The 22,320-nt window shown below is 41.5% G+C and overlaps 1 protein-coding gene across 7 annotated transcripts in view; it reads left to right on the top strand.

Annotated features, from left to right (window-relative positions):
• Positions 1–22,320, top strand: part of ETV1 (ETS variant transcription factor 1) — an 88,903-nt gene that overhangs the window by 46,780 nt on the left and 19,803 nt on the right. For 6 of the 7 annotated variants that reach the window (XM_077304465.1, XM_077304466.1, XM_077304463.1 and 3 more), the window contains 3 exons: positions 1,949–2,078; positions 4,732–4,920; positions 7,034–7,278. In XM_077304465.1, the coding sequence (XP_077160580.1) occupies positions 1,949–2,078; positions 4,732–4,920; positions 7,034–7,278 (564 nt within the window). Of the gene's footprint in view, positions 1–1,948; positions 2,079–4,731; positions 4,921–7,033; positions 7,279–18,734; positions 18,755–22,320 lie in introns of those variants that run through there. The other variant, XM_077304469.1, reaches the window with a different exon arrangement.

Raw genomic sequence — 22,320 nt, 5'->3', positions numbered from 1 at the left:
ACCCCAAGGGTCAGACATGCCCGTGTGTGCACAGGGGATACCTTTACCTTTTAAAACTGTCTCTGATAAGAAATGGATCCACTATTTATCCTTGGTGAATAAAATATTGCATGAGGCCTATATTTAAGAACTGACTTAAGTGGCGTGACCAAACCAAATAAAGTAATGGAGAACATCCAAAGGCTATACTAGGCCTGGCCTGAGCTATTTTATTCCTGAGGCTTTTTGTTTTTGACTTACTCCAATCAGAGGGCTATTTTGTTAATACAATACTCCAACTGTTTCCAGGCAGTAGGTATTCCGTAGAAACTTGGCTACATGTTCTCCAACACATGCTGTAAAATCATGGTGTTTTTTAAATGCAGTTCAAGTTGGCCTGGAACTGAGAAAACCAAAATAGTAAACGGTTGGGGGAGGGGCAGCTTATGACAAATCCGTTTTTCTTTTGAGCAAGGTTTTCAAGTGCCTTAACAACTAAAAGTTACTCTCCCTGTAATGATATGTTCAAGTCTTTTCTCTTGATGAGTATTGTACTTTTGACTTCTCTGGTAATTAGACACAAATGCAAATGAACTGTTGCTTTCCTGCTAATGAGCTGGGATCTTGGCCATGACTCTCTTCAGACAATTAAAGCACTAACAGTACAAAGGACCTCTGATGTCTCCTATTCATTGCTGATACCCAAAGAGGTTCCTGGTCATTTTCACTGTCTTTCATCTTGGGGGTTCATTTTCTTGGAAGCACTGAACCGAAGAAAGGGTTACTTGTCTCGTAACAAGCAAAATGAAAATATTAGCTGCAGCCAATTTGCTTATTTTAGGTGTACGGAATAAACATAAGCATTGCATTTGGATATCATTTGCATTCATCTGGAAAAGTGCAAAACTTGAGTCAATGGAGATACTAATTTGACGTACCTGTCCTCTCTTGGGAATTTTTTACATGTCTAAGAGAGAATCTTTGTGCACATGGACAGTTATTGTCTTTATGGGTAAGAACCAGAAGCACCGTGATTGTGCGTGGAGTCTCTAGATTGTGACAACTATTCCATATTGTCAAAAATGCATCAGTGGAGGGGAGAAAAAACAGATTGATAGGACATTGTGGGGTTTGTAGGGCATAAATATTAATGGGGAATAAATCGTGAGTTGGGTTTCTTCATTCTTATTGACATGGCCCTGATCTTTAAGCATTTTTATCATCACAGGCTCATGAGAACCAATAATGAGTTTTTCTAGCACAAGCTGAAACCACTTTTGTTCAGAGATGTGCTTGCAAACCAGAAGATGCCCTGTTTTTAAACCTATTAGTTAGTAAGAGGAAATTGCTGATCAGTACAGCATTACATCCTGCCAGATTCATGTTTAAATCAGTTCTTTAGCCATTGTGCATGCAGTTGATTAGATCCAAAGGTGATCTTCTGATTCATCCCAAATCTCTGAGATCCAACCTTGGGTTAGCACATCAGGGGGTCCCCTATGTGGCCATGGATTGTTGTCATGGTAATCCTACAGGCAAAGCAGCAGAATGAGAATATATGAGTATCCCTTTCCATTTTGGGTTTTTTTGTTTTGTTTCTATGAGCCTTTTTGTTTTGTCCACGTGTACAACTTGATCTTCCATTTGCTGAGCAAGTCTCTTCCTTCTATGTAATTTCTACACTGGCTAATAAATATTGTTGCACTAACCCCCCCCCATTAAAACAGTGTAAATAAAGCCTTGTGACCTTGGTATGCCCAAAGGAAAATCAAACTGGGACTTTGGAGTTGAAACAGTGGGGTGGCAAAATTTGGTAGCATCTCTGCAACTGAACATAAAGCTTAGCTGTGCCTAGAACCTGCACAGCATCATATTTACCCTGTAGCAGTTTCCTGATCACATCTGCTTCTATTTGCACATGCTTAATTTCTCTTTCTGTTTTTTCCCCGTTTCTCACTTCTCTTTCCAGTGGCTTTTCATGGTCTCCCAGTGAAAATCAAGAAGGAACCCCACAGTCCATGTTCTGAGCTTGGCTCTGCTTGCAGTCAAGAACAGCCGTTCAAGTTCAGTTATGGGGAAAAGTGCCTGTACAATGTCAGGTAAAGAAAGTAGCCTGCATGTTTTGAGAGAGCTTCAGTGGAAACGGACCAAGGAGTGATAAAGCCATGCCCTCCACCACCCGCATCCCACTCTCAGTAGACAGGACTGATATGAGTGTGAGTGCATTTAGCCAAAGACCCTGGGAAGCATTTACACTCCTCTCTGGCATGTTTGAAAATAATTTTAAGGTAATTGCACTACCTTAAATATCCACAATGTATTCCTCTTCCCTTGGAGACAGCCTGAGTTTCAAAAGGGTGAGTCTTGGCTGCTGTGAGAGTGGGGAGGGGGGTGTCTGTGAGATGTACTTTTAAAATGCATTACATTCATTAGGCTGAAAGAGGCCATCTTGTAGAAAGGCAGGCCTGAACAACATCTTGTGTAATTTAAGAAATTTTGCAGATGGTTGGTGTGTGTGTATGCGTACCCATAGAAGATCATTTTGGGGAAATTTTGCTCACATTCTGTGAGGCTTTGTAGAGGCTATTATCAGTTCAGAAGCAGGTTGATGGCCTTTGGGAATAAGGGGTGGGGAGCAAAACTTTAAAAATGGCTGGTAGGAGAATAATAATAATGGGCTTGGTAGAATTATGCTCTTTAATAGCTTTTTTTATTTTGGAAGGAAACCAACTTCTAGCTCACTGAATAGAACTCGTGCTACAAACAATACCTATACAGATGCTGCTGCTGGTTATGGAATGTGTTTTTAAACGTTAATTTGTAGCATTGTGATTCCTTTTGCTGTAGACCGCCCTGAGCCGGTTCCCAGGAGGGTGGTATATAAATAATAATAATTTGAGGAAGGTAGTAGATCACATTCTTGCCCTGCAGAAGGCCCTAGACCCAACCCGCAGCACCTCCACTTAGAGAATCTCAGCTAGGAAGTGTTGGGTCAAAGCCTTCTCTGGCTGACACTCTAGAATGGTGGCCCCCAACCACCGGGCTGCAGCCCGGTGCCGGGCCGTAAAGGCTTCTTTTTGCGGGGGGGGGGGAGCGGGGAGCGCAGCCTTCTAAACTTTTTAACCATTAAGAGTCCCCTGAAATATTCTTCAGGCTTAGAGAAACCCCAGAAGTGGTGTGATAGTGCAGAATATGGTTGGGAAGCATAGCTGTGCATACACACACCCAGGGCCCCTCCCCTTCCTGCCCCTTCCAGGCCCCTCATTGGCCATTTTGGGATAGGGGGCCAACATGAACCTATATGGTCATATCACTTGGTAAATGTTTAACAAATTTTTAAAATATCTTAAAAATCATTAACTCCTTCACATTTGGGAAACCCTTCCAGACATGTCAAAAAATCCCAGGGTTTCACAAACCCCTGGTTGAGAAGGCCTAGAAAGCTGCTGCCACTCAGAGCAGGCAATATTAAGAGAGATAGACTAATGGTCTGAATGCCATATGTTAACTAGAAAACAGCAGCTGTTTTCCAATGGCTTGCTTTCTGCTCCTTGCAATATGCATCAGAGCTTAATTGCAAAGAAGTCAATGTGGGCAGCTTTCTGAAAGGATAAAAATCAAGTCCAGTAGCCTTTAAGACCAACAAGATTTCCCAAGGGACTGTCAAAAGCTTATACTCTCAGAAGTTTTCCTGGTCTTCTCCTTTATAGAAATTTGGATGCTTCAAGGGTGTTACAATGAAATCATGTATTTAATATTTGTTTAATAAAATTATTTTGTGCTTTGTATGTGAAGCACCTTGGGTGTCTTTAACTGGGCAGAAAGGCAACAGTACAAATTAACTCACTCCTGTACATATTGGTAACTTATTTAAAACCTCAGTTATTTTGCAGTGATTCTCACTGTTTGCTCCATGTACAAAAGAAGAAAGCCACCGGGTGTAAAACAAAGAGAATAAACATTTGTCTATATACTGGATCCTCAGACAGTTCAGTAACCAACTCTCAGCCTGGGGTGTTAAAGATGTACAAAGAATGGCTGTTAACAGCTCTGCTAGTACTAAATCTGATGTTTCACATGTCAAAGACCAGCATTTGAGAATGGGGCACCCTGGATATACACGGGATCTTTGAGACCAGGGCAGCCTGAAGTTTTATGGGCCTCCCTCCATCTCCTTCTTGGCTTCCCCTGCTTGTTATTTTTATTTGATGTCATCTTTAGTCTGGGGTAGGTGATGGAGGGAATGAAGGGGGTTGGGGGTTCGGTTGTTTAAGCTGAATTTTATTGTGTAGTGTTGTGTAGTGGTTAGGAGTTCAGACTTCTAATCTGGTGAGCCGGGTTCAATTCTGCACTTCCCAGCTGGGTGACATTGGGCTTGCCATGAGACTGATAAAGTTGTTCTGACCGAGCAGTGATATCAGAGCTCTCTTGACCTCACCCACCTAACAGGGTGTCTCTTGTGGGGAGAGGAAAGGGAAGGTGATTATAAGCCGCTTTGAGACTCCTTCTGGTAGAGAAAATTGGCATATAAGAACCAACTCTTCTTCTTTTTCTTCTTCTAATTTTATTTTTGTAATTAATTTTATTGAGTGTGTTTTATTGTTGAAAACCAACCTAAGCCCATATGGGGAGGAGTGGTATGCACTTAAGTATTCATTCATTCATTCATTCATTCATTCATTCATTCATTCATTCATTCATTCATTCATTCATGCTGCTGGTTCTTTCAATTATCTCCCTCTTAATTGCCAGTGCCTATGATCAGAAACCACAAGTGGGAATGAGGCCCTCCAACCCGCCAACTCCGTCAAGCACTCCAGTTTCGCCACTGCATCATGCATCCCCAACCTCGGCTCAGAATCCTAAACCTGACCGGGTATTTCCTGCTCATTTGCCTGCAGCCCAGTCCATGCCAGATAACAGCTTCGCTATGGACCACAGGTAGGGGAAGAAGTCTTCCTGGGTTTTTGTGGAGGGCATTCCACAATTTTTGTATTAGTAGCCTTGGATGATAAGTAGAACAGTATTTAAGGAATATGGTACACATGGGAATAAAAAGGTCCATTGGAATGAATGCAGATATGCAGAAGAAACTTTCCATAGATACTGTACATGATTTTGTGCATGAAGGCACAGAGTAGCCTTCATATATACATCTATATTCACTTTAGGAGATACTCCTGCCCATTAAATTAACAAATTGCTAAATTATGATTCCTTATTTAAATGTCTTTTAATAGCGAGGCATCTACAGGCATCAGCTTGTTGCTGTAAAAATTTGCATGATATCAATTGAAAGGGTGGGGATATTTTCCCCTCCTTTGAGCTTTTTGAAATGCAGCAGCTTCGGGAAAGGAAGTTAAGCTGCCAAAACAAACTAGTTCAAATGCCTTTAGGCTGAGCAAAACCACAAAAGCTTAAAAAAAAAAAAAAACCAACAATCCCCCCCAAAAAATCCTGAATGGAGGCTTCATCTACATCCCTCAATCACCTTGTTGAGCTTTTGTATTTAAAGTCCTAAGGTAAAGCACTCCTTGCTTGACCGAAATCTATACTGCTGCAAGTTTGCTGTGGCTGTGTTTGAGCTGTGTTTATAATTGTTTATGCAAGTCTGATCAAACATTTACTTGTTGTTCTGTCATTTCCTATTGCCAAAATATGCAATTTGGGCATTTTGCCTAATCCTGGACATGTTTCCTAGTAAGTAAGCCTCACCAAGTTCAATGGGCAGAATCATAGTGGCTCTGCAGAGCCAGCCCATCGTCCGCTGAATTATTTCACTGTAGTCAGGTTGGTGGCAACCTCATTTTGCTAGTAGCAATATCTGTGAATTCTTTTTTTTTTTTACATTCTAACTCTCCGTGTGAAGCTGCCTTATACTGAGTCAGACCATTGGCTTATCTGGGTCAGAATTGCCTACTCTGACTGGCAGCAGATCTCCAAAGTCTCAGGCAGTGGGTTTTCACAACACTTTTTGCTGGGATTCTTTTAACTGGTGGTGCCAGGGATTGGAAAAATAGACTTATAGATGCCTTACCATTGAACTGCAGCTCCCCCCCCCCCCCATAACTGTGCAGTGGCCGTGGTGAGGAAATGTCAGAGTGGGGAACAGTGCTATATGGGAGACTGAACCCAGTTTGCAAAATCTTCTGGCCTCTACTGTCTTGGCCTACCTGCAGCTCCAATTATGCCATTCACATATGGAACGAAAATGGCTGTAAGAGGAACCAACAGCAATCAGAGCCACTTGTATAAACACATGGCTTGATTTCCTTGCACAGCTTCCCGTGCTAGTATTATTAACTTGCTTTTGAGGCTTGGTAAGTGAACCTGTTTCTTATTTGATTTTCAAGTTTCCATTTTTCTGATTCATTCCTGACAGTTTTTACTGATGACTTCTCCTTTTTCTTGTCAAAAAGGAAAATGAATGCAGAGCCAGTCAACAGCTATTTTCCAATGCTTTGAATTTAAGATCTTATTTTCTGAGCATGTAGGTGGGCTGCAGAGGTACCACTCTATTTGCTGTGCTATTGAATATTTTTAGCTCTCTGAAATATATTTGCTTTTTGACTATGCTCTTGTCTTGAGACATTTTTTTTCCATCTCTGCCTCCCCCAAAGGGTGTACATGTATTTGATTTTTCAGATCCAAGGGATCAAGAAAGACATTTCAACATTATTGGTGCTTTTGGGTTTTATGCACACACTTACATTTAGGGATTAAAATTAGCTCAGGAAAAATAGAGAGAACAGGTCCTGCAAAACAGGCTTTTAAAATGTGATCCTTATGACACAGGTGTGAACATTTTTTCATGTTTAATTTTTAAGATATAACTCTTGCCTTGACTAGCCAGTCCTAGAATCAGTGTAGAAGACTTCCGTACAAGAATTACGTAATAATAACTGTAAATGAGGAAGGGTTTCATAACCAAAACATATGGATCTTATCATGGTTCAGAGAGGTAGAGGTGTCTGCTCAACTTCCCATCCAGTTTTAGAAATGATATCAACACCGTTCTGTATGTCCAACTAGATTCTTTTGTGTTAAATCCCAGATTTCGCCGTCAGCTCTCGGAACCTTGCAATTCGTTCCCTCCTTTGCCCACAATGCCAAGGGAAGGACGCCCCATGTACCAACGGCAGATGTCTGAGCCAAACATCCCCTTTCCACCACAAGGGTTTAAGCAGGAGTACCATGATCCAGTATATGAACACAATGCTATGATTGGTTCAGCCAGTCAAAACTTCCCCCCTCCTTTGATGATTAAACAGGAACCTAGAGATTTTGCATATGATTCAGGTAAGTGAGATCTTTTCTTCCATTTGTTCAGTTGGCTTTTGCTGTTTTGTAGTAAACAGGCTTTGTGAGAGAGGAAAATGTACACAAGGAATGCTGCTTTGAATTGTCACATTAGATAGCGATGTTATGATACAGCCTCCGTTCCTGGCAAGCAGCATTGACACAATAGAACAGATAAATTGGCTTTCAGACTACTTTGCCATGCTCACTCTCTAGACGCCTTTCTAGACCTGTTACTCTGGAAATGAGACACTGTAGTTGCCAGGGAAGAAAACTGGAATTTTGAGCATGATGTAGTTGCTAAGAGTTATACTTTCCTCTGGGAGGGAAGCCTTTAAAACCCTTTAAAGGAAACATCAACGCAAAAGGTACTTAGAGATAAGTGAACATTTTGAGAACAAAATCCAACAGTTTTACATGAGCGTAGCATTATTCATGTAGGCCTGTATATTGGGAGAGAGGATAGACAATGAGAAACAAAAGGAATAGGAGAATGAATGAACAACTCTTCTAAGCTGCCTGGAACTTCTCATATAGGTTAGGGTATTCATATCTAAATACATTGGGAATATAGAATACAATATTCAAGTATTTATCCTCTATGATCCCCCTCTCACAGTATATTACTATATAGTTAACACTTCTGATTATCTGAATGTATGGCTATTGAGGAATTTTAAATGTCTCCCAGATGAAATGAAGTTGAATCAGAACCACTCATCATGGGGTGCTTTCCGTACAGCAGGTTTTCTCAACCAGGGTTTTGTGAAACCACTGGGGTTTCTTGATGGCTCTGGAACAGCTTCCTGAATACATGGGACTTAATTAAGTTTTTGTATATATATTTTTTAATTTATTAAACATTTATCGGGTGATATGACTATATATGGTCATATCAACTTGCACTCCCCTCCCAAAATGGCCAATGATGGCCTGAAGGGGGTGGGAAGGGGAGAGGTCCAGTGTGTGTGTGTGTGCACACAGATATGCTTCCCAACCACATTCTGCATGAATGCACCACTTCTGGGGTTTCTCAAAGCCTGAAGGATGTTTTAGGGGTTTCTCAACGGTAAAAAAAGTTGAGAAAGCGCTAAAAATGTGCAATTCTACTGATGTTTATTGACTTCAATGGGCATAAGAAGGGCTTCTTTCTGCTTCAGATTGCACTACCAGGGTAGGGAATCAGGTGCATTGTTTCTGGAAGTTTTTACAAATGTGACTGCTGTGTACAAAGCTTCCATCACTTGACCAACATGACCTCAATATTACTGATCACCTGTTAGATGGACTCACCGCTGGCAATTTATCTGTAAATATTTCAAAAGTATATTCCTCTTGAAATGTCTCTGCTAGAGGAGGAGAAGGACCAAAGTGCAAATAAAACTTTTCCAAGTTTAATGTTTTGCAGAGTCTGAGAACTTAGAATAACAAAGCTGACATAGAAAAATGACACCATTTTAGGCACCACACTTCTTTGATGACCTTCAAAAATGCATTTATCCAGCCTACTCAATTTCAGGAGTGACAGTGTTCACTTTTCAACATACTTTACATTTTGGCAAGAAAAAATTAGTAAGCTGTTTTGCCCATGTGTCTTTTAATGTAACCATTAGTTTTTCTTTGTAGAAGATAGATTGTAGGCTGGTAGAATGATGTGTTATACTTCTCTTTTTTTCCTACTCATACGGAAAGTGTCACTGATCATCAGATACATGCTGACAAGCATCAGTTGGTCCTCTTGTCCTTAGGAATCCTTTGATTATTGCCATGAGCTCTTACGTATCTGAATTGTCCGTGGCTGTATTTGGTGCTTTTTTGTATTTAAAGAAGGTCCTATAGTTGTATATAAGTTTGTACCAATTTCCACCAATTTTCCACCCCCCACCACTGCAATGAGTACCATCACAAAAAATGCCCTAGTTGTATTTAATGTTTTCAACCTAGATGACTGCCATCTCTTTATAGGAGTATTTCAGGCATGATCTCTTCTGATATCAGATCAGCCATATGGACATGCAAGGGCAAAATGGAGCCCCTGCCCTTCTCTCTTGGTGAATGGTGCAGTATACCAGCTGTTAACCGTAATGGAAGGCTGGTCCATTCCTGAATTCTCTATTCAGACTCCCCTCTCAAGTGTATGACTTGGTTGGGAAGTTGCTTTGTGGTCCAATAGACTCCTAATTGAAGGCTTGGATATGTTGGCCTCCCATTTATAGTAATAGCTATTGTGATGCATGCCTGGTTCCAGGGGCTCTACAGTGATTCTCACCTTGCACATATTGGGAGGGATTGTGCCTTTCTTCCATGGAAACTTGGGTGGCCCTCATTCCAATAGGTTTTGCTCTTTATTTCCCTCTTCATTTCCTCCCATCATTATGAACTTCTGGATATGTCATTTAAGTTTCTGTACTCAAATAATTAGTTCTATAAATGAGGCAGAAGTACAACCAATGGCCATGAAAAATTGATTTGTGGCCTCAGAAAATACTTTTCTTGGCTTCAGAATCCCTGCATTTAAGTTGACACATCTGTACACAACATAAATTGCAGTCGTCAACTATGGTCTGATGATATTTTGTCTTGTTGCCATCTGCTCTCCAGAAACCATCATTTTTCTCCATCCTTGCTAAGAGTACATTAAATAACCCTTTAGGAGATGTAATGTACTTACCATTGAACCATTGATTTTTATTATGCCTCTGAATGTTTGGGGACAAGTTGCACTGAAGCATAGCTTACATAACATTACTTTGCTCTCCTGAAAATTCAGAAGTCCGTTTTGCAGGATCATTATGCTAAGTTGCTCCTCCTGGGATATTTTGAAAGAGCCTCATAACTACTGATTGCTTTTGAGCACTGTATTCATGCCCATTTTGGAAATATGGTGAATGAAAACCATTATTATGGAATGATTATAACTCTATTAAAACATGACATTAATTATGACATCGGAAATGGCAGATCAATTAGTTGTAATTGTAATTGCAGGTATGCAATTTCTGTTGCAGAATGTTGAGATAATGGAACATGGAAAAAAAAGAAATGTCAACAGAGTAGAAGCTGCTTTATTTTTCCGCCCATCTAGAAGCCATGCTGTGGGGAAAATTAAGAGAATGAAATCAGGCAATGGCTTTGATTTGACTAACTTCTGTTGCAGAAAAACATGCACAAGCTTTTAAGTAGCACAGAATTCCGCATGTTCTAAGTAATCTAGCAACACTCATGTTGCGTATTTGACTCTATCACAAGCTAAAACTAGTCCATTAAAATATTGTTTTACCTAAGTGAGCAGAAAGGCAGGGTAAGTCTTAGGCACCGTTGGCCTCAGCTGACTAGAAAGAGCTGTCTTTCCTCATCACTCCTCACCTACCCCGAGCCCTGTTTCTAGCAAGATGGTCTGTCCTCTAAATTTGTAAGAACATGAGCCCTGTGTTTTTTACCAGTTCTTCTAGGTTTGAATCCTGTGGCTTTTTCTTTCATCATTGGATATAGCACTGTCATTCATGATCTACTACTCATCTACTGTGATACAATACATACTTTATCCTGTTTATTCTTTAGATATATCAGCTGGATGTAGAATACAATAGCTTGCCTTTTGAATGTATGTAGACCATTGGAAACACATTGCACAAGAATGCTCAACATTTACACCAGCTCCCTGTTGTCTTCCAGACACAATTTAAGATGTTGTAGAACAAAATTTGATTCCAGTAGCACCTTAACAACCAGCACAATTTTTCAGGGTTTGTAAGTTTTTGAGTTTTTGTAAGTCAAAGTTTACGTTGTCAGATATAAATGAGAATGAAGATGCTGTGTTTTCTGAATCTGAAAAACCTTACTAAAAACAAACTTCTGATACTGCTAGAGGCTGATCTGATTCCCTTCAGAGGTATTTTAGTCTCGTGCCTGAATTTTCAGCATGAACACAGTAAGCCTCTGGCCCTGTTACATGTAGAGGGATGAAGGAACAACACACAGTTAGTGTTCTACTCAGCTCTTTTCATCAGAAACAAATGTTCTCCTTCAGTGGGGCTGAAGCTATCCTTCTCCCATGGGGTGGCAGGGAAAGGAGGCCAGCTATAGAGAAAGTGTCTTTCTTCGGTCTTTCTTCTATACCTTGGGTATTTACCAAAGCCATGGTGGCGCTGGTAGCTGCGGTTCATGTCCCTAACTCAACAACCTGCTCCCGAGGGCTAAGGATATGGCAACATCACATTGGGCTTTGTGTCTAGCACCCAGATTCCTCGAGGAGCACGGACTTCTCATTAACAAAGCCAAGAGCCATCTGGACCCCATGATGGACCTAATGCACCTGGAGACTCAGTTGTGTACCCGTGTGAAGAAGGTGTGAAGAAGGTCTTCCTCCCAGAGGAGAAGTACACAAGTTAGCCCATCTAACTGCACAGAGTATAGTGGATGAGTCCACGAATGATGCACTTGGCACCAGTACATGGCATCATTATATCCACAATGAACATGGTTCCCTGGGCATGCTTCCATTCCAGACCCCCTCAGTGGGCCCTTCTTCCATTCCAATGTGACATTGCAAGAAGAAAGAACAGGAAGATGGCTCTGACAGTGAAGCCTTGGGGAGAACTATGCTGGTGGACACACATTCAACACTTGACAACAGGACATAACTTCATGTAACCAGCGCAACTGATGGTCATGACACATGCCAGCCAATGTGGCTGGGGAGCCCATTGTGAAGGACAGATGCTACAAGGATGATAGTCCATACGGGAAACATAGCACAGCGTCAAATGGCTGGAACCACAGGCTGTGTGTCTGGCCCTACAGGCATTCTTACCCATGCTCTGCAACAATCATGCAGTGGTTCACATGGACAACATGACAATAAAAGCTCACATCAACAAGCAAATAGGGACAATCCCACAGCCTCTACCTTGCAGCACACCGTCTGCTACTTTGGCCTGAGCAGCATTTGGTGAGCTTGAAGGTGGAGCACCTTCAAGGTCAGGCAAATCACTAAGCAGACTGGCTTAGCTGCCAGGCCCTGGACCTAGGGGAATGGACCCTGAATCGGAAAGTGTTTCTCCAGGTCACCAGCAGATTCAGAACACCAGTGATAGACTTCCTAGCGACTCAAGAGAATACACAAACCCAAAGGTTCTTTTCTCGGTTCTACCACAGACAGGCTGAAGACAAGATGGCCATCTGCCTGCTGTACATGTTCCCGCCACACCTGCACCTCAGCAGGCTGCTAAGCAGGATCAGGAGGGAAGGGAGCACATCAGTGTCATCACCCCTCACTGGCCGAGATGACTGTAGATCTCCGAACTCATACTAATGTCAATAGTGAAACCCTGGACATTCCCAATCAGAAACAACCTCCTTATTCAGGGACTGTTACAATTGACGGCCTGGAAATTGAATGGTGCCTACTATGGGACCTGGGCTTTTCTCCAGAGGTAGTTGATGTTATGATACAAGCTAGGCACTCATCAAGCAGACACATATACAACCACACTTAGAGGTTGTTCAGCAGGCAGGAGGTCTGCAAAGAGATTGACCTGGCTTGCCCCATCATACAAGGACGTAATTTTGTTCCTTTATGTTAAGAGGAAGCAAGGTCTCCTGGTCAACACATTGTGTAAACAGGTGGCTGCACTCAATGCTATCTTGGGAGATCCAACTCATTCTCCATCAATGTATGCATCGGACATTTCTTGAAGGGGGCCATGCAACTTGACCCCCCTCCCATTCAACACAGATTCTCCACATGCCCCCCCCCATCTTCCTTCGAGCTATCGCCAAATAGTGTGTCTACCTGAAATGGACAACAGAGTTCAAGCTATCAGATACTCTAATTGTGTCACACAATGCCCAGAACTGTGGCAGGAAAGTATCAGCATCCACCATAGTGTGCTGGGTCAAGAAGTGCATCGCTAAGGCTCAAGGCAAGATTCCACCAGGTGGCATCGCAACATGTGCTAATTGATCAGCAGCAGCAACTTTATCCATCAGGGCTCCAGTAACTGAGCTTTGCTGGGCTGCAACCAGGTTGTCCTTCTCCATACTATCGCATAGACCATATGGCTTCAGATGAAGCAGCCTTTGGCTGCCACATCTTGCAACATGCAGTGCAGAGCTGAATGACAGTTCCTGGCCTACTCTGGTGAAAAGCTTGGATACAGTTCATCATCTTGGATGACTTAGCCCCACTGAAGGAGAATGAAACATTGGTCTCACCTGAAGGTATCTTCCCTTCAGTAGGGCAGAGTCATCCACTTCCCACCCAAGTGAACATGACTAGTAGGACTTGACAACCTTCAGCCTACATAATATGGTGAGGAATGAACATGATAACATACACAGAAGGACGATACAATCTAGAGTTCCAAGCCTGTTACATTCAGGAATACCATGGGGGGGGGTGGAGAACTCTGTGGATGGCCTCCCTCTCCCCCCAGGACCTGGAAAGGCTGCAGGCTGGAGGCCCCCAGGAAGGGAACTCACTGGCAGAGGCAGTTCTTACTCAGCAGGGATCTGCAGCCTCAGAGGAGGGGGTAGTTATCGGTGGGGGACAGAAGGTGATTGGTTGGCTGCTGGACAGACAATCAAGCCGGTTGAAGGAGGAGGCACTGAGGGGCGGGGCGGCCACCCTGAATGGGTGGTAAGTGCTGAGTGGCATTTAAGCCATGAGACATGCTCCTCCTCCAAGGCCTTACCAGTAATATATTATATGGAACGGATATGTATAGTGTAGTATAGTACAACACATACTATATATACTATGCTACGTACTCCTCACCTAGGAGTCAGGGATCATTATATGCAGTCTTCCATGTGTTATTCCCTTTCAAACATGCAAAGAAAGGAGGATTCAAAACTGATCGGTCTGACAGTTTGTCTGTTCCATGGTATATTTAAGGCCTGCTGAACCAACATAGTGTTCTTTAGGTAGGCCATTCAGATGTCAAGCACCTCTCAGTCCTGGACATTGTTTCTGTGCTCTAAATTGTTGAATGCTGCAGACGTCTATGAAAAGCTGCAAAATGCCCCCCCTTGACCATGGTGGTTGAGAGCAGGAAGGAGAAAACATTGAGAACCTTTTGTTAGGCACATTGCTAAGCTCCAAAAAGTTTCCATTGTACTTGAAGTGCCAGTTTGTGTGAAAGTTTCTTATCTTACCAGCTGGTTATGTGTTCAGCAAGCGAGAGAAGAGAATGTGTTTTGGCTGGATATTGTTTTCATGGTTGCAAGTTCGGAGAGGGAGAGGAAAATGACTCCCTTTCATATTTATGTCTTTATTGGTTTCTTGGGGCAGCTGTGATCTTTGTTGTATTGGTTACTTGTACTGTTTTTTTCACAAGTTGCAAAGCTTAAATAAATGCTTTTATAAGTGCTTCCCTTTTCTTTGAAATGTCATTGCACTGTGTAAAAGAATATTTTAATGAAGAAATATGGCTTAATATGAAGCTTACATTTTCTTCCCCCTTTGACTACGTATGTTAATTTTAGGGAAGAAGTGATCTTAGTATAGATTCCTGTATATACCTTATGCATCTTTCATAAGACTGTCTCTGCACTGCTGTAATCCATTGCTTTGGGTTAGTAGTTAATGTTGAGATTTCCAGTTTCTTTCTCATTCATGCTAATGTTTAAAATTCCCGTTAAGTACAAGACAACCTGTCTAGACAGTATAATAACTGCCCAGTAATATGGAAACAGCCCCTGTTTTGCTGTGGTTCAACAGGAAGAGCACACAGTTGGATTTTACCATTTTCCTTGCCTTTCGGAATCATGGGGTCAAGTATGCAACATATTCCACTTAATACAATTCATGGTTATTGCTTACAGCTGTTTCTGCGAGGCAAAAAATGATAAAGAACCAGTTCAACGTGACGTCTAATTATCAGTTAGCCAAAAATTCTTCTTTACTCATAGAATTATAGAGTTGGAAGGGGCCATACAGGCCACCTAGTCCAACCCCCTGCTCAACACAGGAACAGCCCAAAGCATCCATATAGAATATGGATATATACGCAATCATATATACATGCAATTGTAAATAAACTCAATGTAAATAATAAATGTGCGACTTGTGATATGCCAACAACTGAGGGGCAAAGCCAAAACGATGTCCGGATATTTCAGTGGGAATTTGGCCATCGAGCTGTGAAAGAATCCTTCAGGAAAGTGTGAGCCTTCGGGATATTATGATAATTGAAGAACACATTAATTGAATTTAAATTTAAACAGTTTAGGCACTGAGGAAAGTATTATGGAAAACTGGACATTGAAATACCCGGACCCCATTTTGGCTTTTTCCTTAGTTGCTTACATATGACACCACACATTTATTATTTACATTGAACTTTATTTACAATATGATGATTGTGTATATATGCTCTGAATAAAGAAACTTTTTTGTCAAATTGATGATAATCCGTCACGTCGAACTGGTTGTTTATTTTGGATCGGTGGTTCGACTAGCCTTTGTTTGTATCTTTGGATTTAGGCAAAAAATGATAACTGCTTGCCTTAGCAATGGAAGTAGCTGTATTAATAGATTTTAAATGACTCCATATCTCTCTTCTTTGAGTTTTGACCTGATGCTGCCTTCTAATCAGACACTAAGGTTCCTAATTGGTCCATGATTTCTATATTATCATGCTTCTATATTATTTTGTCGTGCTCTTTTAAGATTCATTCTTTTGTAACCTGTCCTTAAATGGGAACTTTGGTTGTCTCATAGAATTCTGGTTCTTACCTTTACTGTTAACCTTTATGTGCAGTCTGTTCTTTTAGCACAAGGCCTAAGTCTATACTGTGCCCAAACTCATCATACCTTGCTCTGCTTGAAGCCAAAAAGTCATACAGCCCACTGAAATCAGTGCTTGGCTTGGACTACTAGAAAAGGGGTGAGCAAATTGTGGCTCTCCAGATGTCCATGGACTACAATTACTATGAGCTCTGCCAGTAGGGGCTCATGGTAATTTTGTAGTCCATAGACATCTGGAGAACCACAGTTTGGCCACCCTTTTACTAGAGTAACTCTGCATGGGATTACACTGACACTAACCCAGGTTAGCCCAATCTCATCAGGTCTCAAAAGCTAAGCAGAGTCAGCCTTGGTTAGTATTTAGATGGAAGAACGTCAAGGAACTCCAGGGTTATTTCACAGAGACAGGAAATGGGATAAAAAGTGATGTGATAATTCATGTACCTAAGGGATCCAGAGTACAGGAGAAGTCTAGGTTTAGGATGAGTTCTTCCTTACCAGGATTCCTACCCCATTTAATACAAAGCTGTTTTCTGAAGATCATTTGTTTATGGGATTGTGGCATACATTAGCATATTAAATTAACAACAAACCACTGCCGTTGCTCAAGACAGCAGAGAATGAGTTCTGAAAGGGCAGATTTGGTGGTTTATGCCCCCTTTCTCATTCCTGCTCTAGAAGGAGTGGCTAATGAAAGAGCTGACAGGTGCCTTTGAATTGTTTTAAGTTTAATGAGAGTGAAACAGAGAGAAGAAAAACAAAACTGAGGACACCCAGTTGGCTTTCATCCCACACAGCTGTAAATTACTTGGCCAAATCAACACAAAATTGAGTTGGAGATGGGCTCTCAGAGGAACTTGGAAATCACATAGGAACTGCTTGCAGCTGCTGAAGAATTCATACCTCAGGCTTTTGAGAGCTGTAACCATATAGTCTAAGAACATCAAATGAAAAGAACTTGTGAAAAACATGTGGCCATGGAAACCATACATTTCAGTACTAGTGTATTGATGTAGTACCTGAGGCTGTAGCCTGGGATGTTCTGCCAGAATCATTTTGATGCTGGTTCATTCTGCAACTAGCTAGTGTAAACAGCAGGTCAACATATTGATGCAATGACCCATAAGAATTAGATGGCCAAGGCAGTGGAGATGAGAACTTTGGGAGTTTTGAAATGGCTTAGTCAGCTTTTCTGGGCAGTTTGCTCTTCTCTAATCCATATACACATCTCTGCACAAAGTTTGCATTTAAAGTTACCAAAGTTATTGTGTTTTTTTTTCATTTTGAGATTTATAATCCCATAAAATCCCCTGTTCTCCTGTAGAGAGTGCTATATCATTTCTAACAGGCAATTGCTATAAAACCCTTGCTGCTGTTTTTTTCTTTTTCTTTTTAAAGAAATGGATAAATATCCTCTGAATCTACTACAGTTACAGTAAGTGGCCCTGGCTAATGATTTGATTTGAGAATTGAGAATACCGTCTGGATTTACTCTGTGTGCATTAACGCAGGTCAAATGGACACTGGCTGCATTTTAAATCCGTAATGGAAGGCTGAAGCTTGTCTTAAACCAATCACATCAGCCTTGCCCAAGACTGACTTGGTCCCTAGAGGCCAAACCCAGTAAGCAAAGCTTTTATATGAATGGACTCTGTGCAGCCTGGAGTTTCATTCATAAAAATGGACGCTGAGGAAGGGGGGAGAGGAAAAGTGCACACACGCACATTGGAATGTCCATTTATACAGAGCTGAAGGGTGTAGTGTTCTATCAGCTGCTGCTTTTGCCCAAGTAATGATTAATGCTCACTGGCCTCCTCTGCATGTAACTTGACACCCTTTATGGCCTTGGAGTGTTTCTAATGTATAGTGAATGAGAAGGCTGCATTCTCCAATCAGAAACATAAACAGGAACTGGTTGGTCTGAATTCCATTCAAATATGTCACTTCAGCCAGGCAGTGTTTGTAGAACTTAAATTTTACAGGCGGAGGACGGGGTGGAGAGAGAGGCTAAAGAAAGCAGCTCAGATGTTGTTCTTTGCAGCCAAAGCCTAGAAAGGGGGGCAGGGTGGGAAGAGGAGGAAGAAACCCTGTTTTGTGTTTTCCTTGTAAAGAGCAAGCTTAAACTACAAAACTGTTTTAAGAAGTAATCCCAAATGACAGGAACAAATGTGACATGTCGGGGGGGGGGGGGGGAGGAATAGCCACCACCTGAAAGGAGTTTATGTTTAAAAAATAATAATGTGAGCATCTTTTCCCGTTTTAATTCTGCTGACAACCACAACCCAAAAGTAATCTTTTGTTGAAGGGAAGCTGTTGTTGCCTAATGTGTTGTCTGGAAACCGGATGTCAGGAGGCTGCCAGAGTAAACCAGCAGTTTGCTATAGAAAGCAATCTGGTGTGTTTCAGGGAAGAAAACTGTGGCTTTTCTGTTGCATGTGTTTTGGTTTCTTTTGGAATTGCTTTAGCCAAATTAGATTACAATTTATAAGTTGTTGCCAGATGAGAGAGGTAGAGATTAAGTTCTCTTTCTAAGAAGCCTGGCTTTCATATTTATGGGCATCTGTTGTCTTACATTGTTTCTGTTGCTCTGAATTAATTTCAATATTTAATTTAATGGGGACTTTTCTTTTCTTTTTTTTCTTTTTTTGCATCCTCCTTCAGTGCAGTATTGATGTCCCTGCCCAAGTATTTGGAATATAGGCAAAAGGGGCTCTGAGGACTTGGGTAGGTAAATGTTTTTAAAGATAGCACATGTTGTTAGCTATTATCTTGGTGGGCTTCTTTGTGTGATTTAACATATATGTGGGGCTTCCCCCATCTACAGGAGCCTCTGTGCCTCAGATAATACGTAATGCACTGGCCAATGGTACAAGCCACAAAACTCACATTTGGCTCACTAGATGGACTTCCAGTACACCCCCCTCAGCTTCCCTTGTCTTCCAGTTTGCAAGATGAGAATAGCAGCAGTGGCCAGCAGCACAAGATTATTGAGAGGATGCCTGAGAAATGGAAACAGTTCCATTTCTCTGGCGCAGAGAACTCCCAATGGTGGAGCACATTTCTTTCACCGGAGGAAATGGAGGAAGGCTCCATGTTGGGATTTCCATACAAAAAGTTGGGGACCAAATAATAGCTGAAACACATTGCCTGGACTTGGACTACCAGCTCCAAGTTGGGAAATTTCTGGAGATTCTTTTGCATGGATTTTACAGAGGGCACCCTCTAAGCAGCCATTTTGACTGGTAAAGTGATCTCAGTTGTTTAGAGACCATTGTGATTCTGGGAGATCTGAAGGCCTCACCTGGAGACTTGCAACCCTTTGTATCACCACCATTTAAAGACTGATAATGCTGTAGCGTTTAATTACTTTTATTCCTTTTTCGTTGGTAGAATACCTTACTTTGTGATACAGATGAACTTTAATGGCATAAAATTTTACTTTGTGCATTTCTTGTGTACACAGATATTATTTATAAAATGTGATATTGCCCACTCCTCCACATGCAGCCAGCTGGGTGCCCTTGGGCTAGCCACAGTTCTGTTAGAGCTGTTCTTCCAGAGTAGTTCTGTCAGAGTTCTCTTAGCCCCATCTACCTCATAGGATGTCAGTTGTAGAAAGAAGGGAAGGCAGTTGTAAGCTACTTTGAGACACCTTCAGGCTGTGAAAAGCAGGCTATAAAACCAACTGTTCTTCTTTGAAGGAAGTATGTGTACATGTGCTTTAGGGGTCTTTGGAGTAAATCAAGCAAGCAGGCAAATTGTACAAGAACAGTGGGTTACATAGCAGCCATTGATGCAATAGGTGAATTATCTCCACAGACAGCTGCCAAGCTAGTTTTTCAGTTATTAGGTTATACAAATTACAGTTAATAAACTGTTTCAGTGATAAAATAAATCCTTTGGATTTTTCCCTTTGAAGATATTTTGAGATTACTGTTGATGTTAAGTGACCTACATTAAATTATTCTTTAGGATAAAGAATTCTATCCATCCATATAAATAATAGTCCATCCATATAAATAATAGTGTAATGTGAAGGGTTTATCATTATTGTGGGAGATGGAAATAGCCCACCACCTTTATAAGAACATCTTGTTTTGGAAGCACTATTTGGAAAGACTGTGACAAAAGAGTTGTGGCTTCTTCCTTGCCCAGCTCTGAGGACAAACAGCAATAAAGATAGGACCTTGCCAGCTGTCTTTCTATGGAATTGATCTTTCTGGTCCCTAGAGATAGGCTGTTATGTGGACTGGACTTTTGCACATCAGTGACCCAGCACATTTTTACATTCTAGCTTCTGTATTGTTTTTTTTTTTAATCCTATACTTCTTATAAGAGCTGGCATGCAATGATTGGTCTATTGGAGGCACTTCAATAGAACAAGTCAAAACATTTAAGTATCTAGGTGTTACCTTCCAATATAACCAGAATTGGCGCTCCCACTGCCAACGAGCTATCAACCTGGCCAAATCCTCATCTTCCTTGATAAAACAGTTCTTTTTCTCTGGGAAAGGTAACCAGTTTATTCCTGCAGCAATTAAAATTTGTAATGCCAAAGTAATGTCCCAGCTCCTGTTTGGATGCCCCTTATGGGTTCCTGCCTTTAACAAATCTATTGAGGGTGTTCAATCTGCTTTCTATAGGCAAATTGCAGGGGTTCCCAATTGTGTCTCCTACCATGCCATTTGCACAGAATTTGGCTAAATTAGGGTAGAGACAAGGGCCTGGATAGCTACTTTTAAATTTTGGGTCAGACTATTTGTTAGAATAGAAACTGGCAGCCTTTTAACTTGTCTAAAAAGTGACCCTCTTAAATTTCGATGGTTCCAGGCTATTGAACAAAAATTAGTCTCCATTGGCATCGATCTGAACTCCCTACTACCTCTGGAAGAAAAATGTATCTTCCGGATTATTAAACAGAGAATAGTAGACCATGAGCAGCAGGAACTCATACCTACCCAGCCTCGAGTCTGCTCACCAGCATTCTTTGGCATCACTATGCAGAGAAATATTATGCCTACATATTTGCATCTTCTTGATGTCCCACCCCTGAGAAGAGCTTTTCTCCTGGCACGAATGAATGCTTTCCCCTCAAAGGTTTTAGAGGGAAGATTCCACCGTATCCCATACCATGCGAGACTCTGTCCGTGGGGTACTGGCTGCCCTGACTCTGTCTCACACATTTTGTTAGATTGCCCCTTATATGAGCAGTGTCAGGATGACAGCTTTGTTGCTTTGCTGGGAAACAAGCCTTCTGTAAGTAAATCTATGACCTTGCAATTTCTGCTCTCTGACAAAGACCCAGAGGTAACCATTTTAGTTGCCAGAGTTTTAACTAAGATGCTTTTATAATATGCTGCCTACCTTATATTTTATCTTTTATAGTTTATTTAATCATTTTAATATCTGTTTGGTTATGTAACCCTATGGCCTATTTTATTATTTTGTTGAAATTTTAAACCCTATTTTATATGTCTTATACATATTTTATGCCAATAAAAGATGACTGACTGACTGACTGACTGACTGACTGACTGACTGACTTATAAGAAGCTCAGGGTGGCATTCATGGTCCACACCCCTCATCCCCCTTTCCAGTTTTATGCTCACACTCCCCAAGGTACATAATGCTGGGAGATGAAACAGTCTTGAGCAGGGGTAGTCAAACTGCGGCCCTCCAGATGTCCATGGACTACAATTCCCAGGAGCCCCTGCCAGCGAATGCTGGCAGGGGCTCCTTGGAATTGTAGTCCATGGACATCTGGAGGGCCGCAGTTTGATTACCCCTGGCCTTGAGGATACCTGTAAGTTTCATGGCAGATTAGGAACATGAACTGATGTCCTAGAGTTGGATTCTGTTTCAATATCCCAAGAGTTCTCTTTTTTACTTGTCAGGATTTGGTTCTGCTATAACTGATTTGCTGCATTCCCTGTTTTTATACGCTCCCTAAATGCAAGATTGCTTCTCAGACTTGCAAGTTTATGGCCTGGAAGGCTGCCGTGGTTCAGCTCTGCCTTGCACGAGCCATATATTTCATTCTGCCTAATTTTTGCATCGAGCTTTAGCAATTTGCAGTTAAAGCAAAAGCCGTATACCACAACTGCTCCACTAAAGACATCTTAGGAATGGGTGTTGTCTGTAATTCTGTGCCCTGAATATGCTGTTTGCTATCTGGCCCCGTTTCTCTCCTCTAACAACAAGGATAATTCTTTGTTGTTTTTAATTAATGCCCTCAGCATTTGCATTTATTGGTGTCAGGCAGAGGGCAAGATTAGGCCCCTCTGGGCAG

The sequence above is a fragment of the Paroedura picta genome, chromosome 11, assembly GCF_049243985.1.
Source record: "Paroedura picta isolate Pp20150507F chromosome 11, Ppicta_v3.0, whole genome shotgun sequence".
Lineage (NCBI taxonomy): Eukaryota > Metazoa > Chordata > Lepidosauria > Squamata > Gekkonidae > Paroedura > Paroedura picta.
The sequence above is the reverse complement of the archived record's forward strand: the minus strand, read 5'-3'. Positions and strand labels throughout refer to the sequence as shown.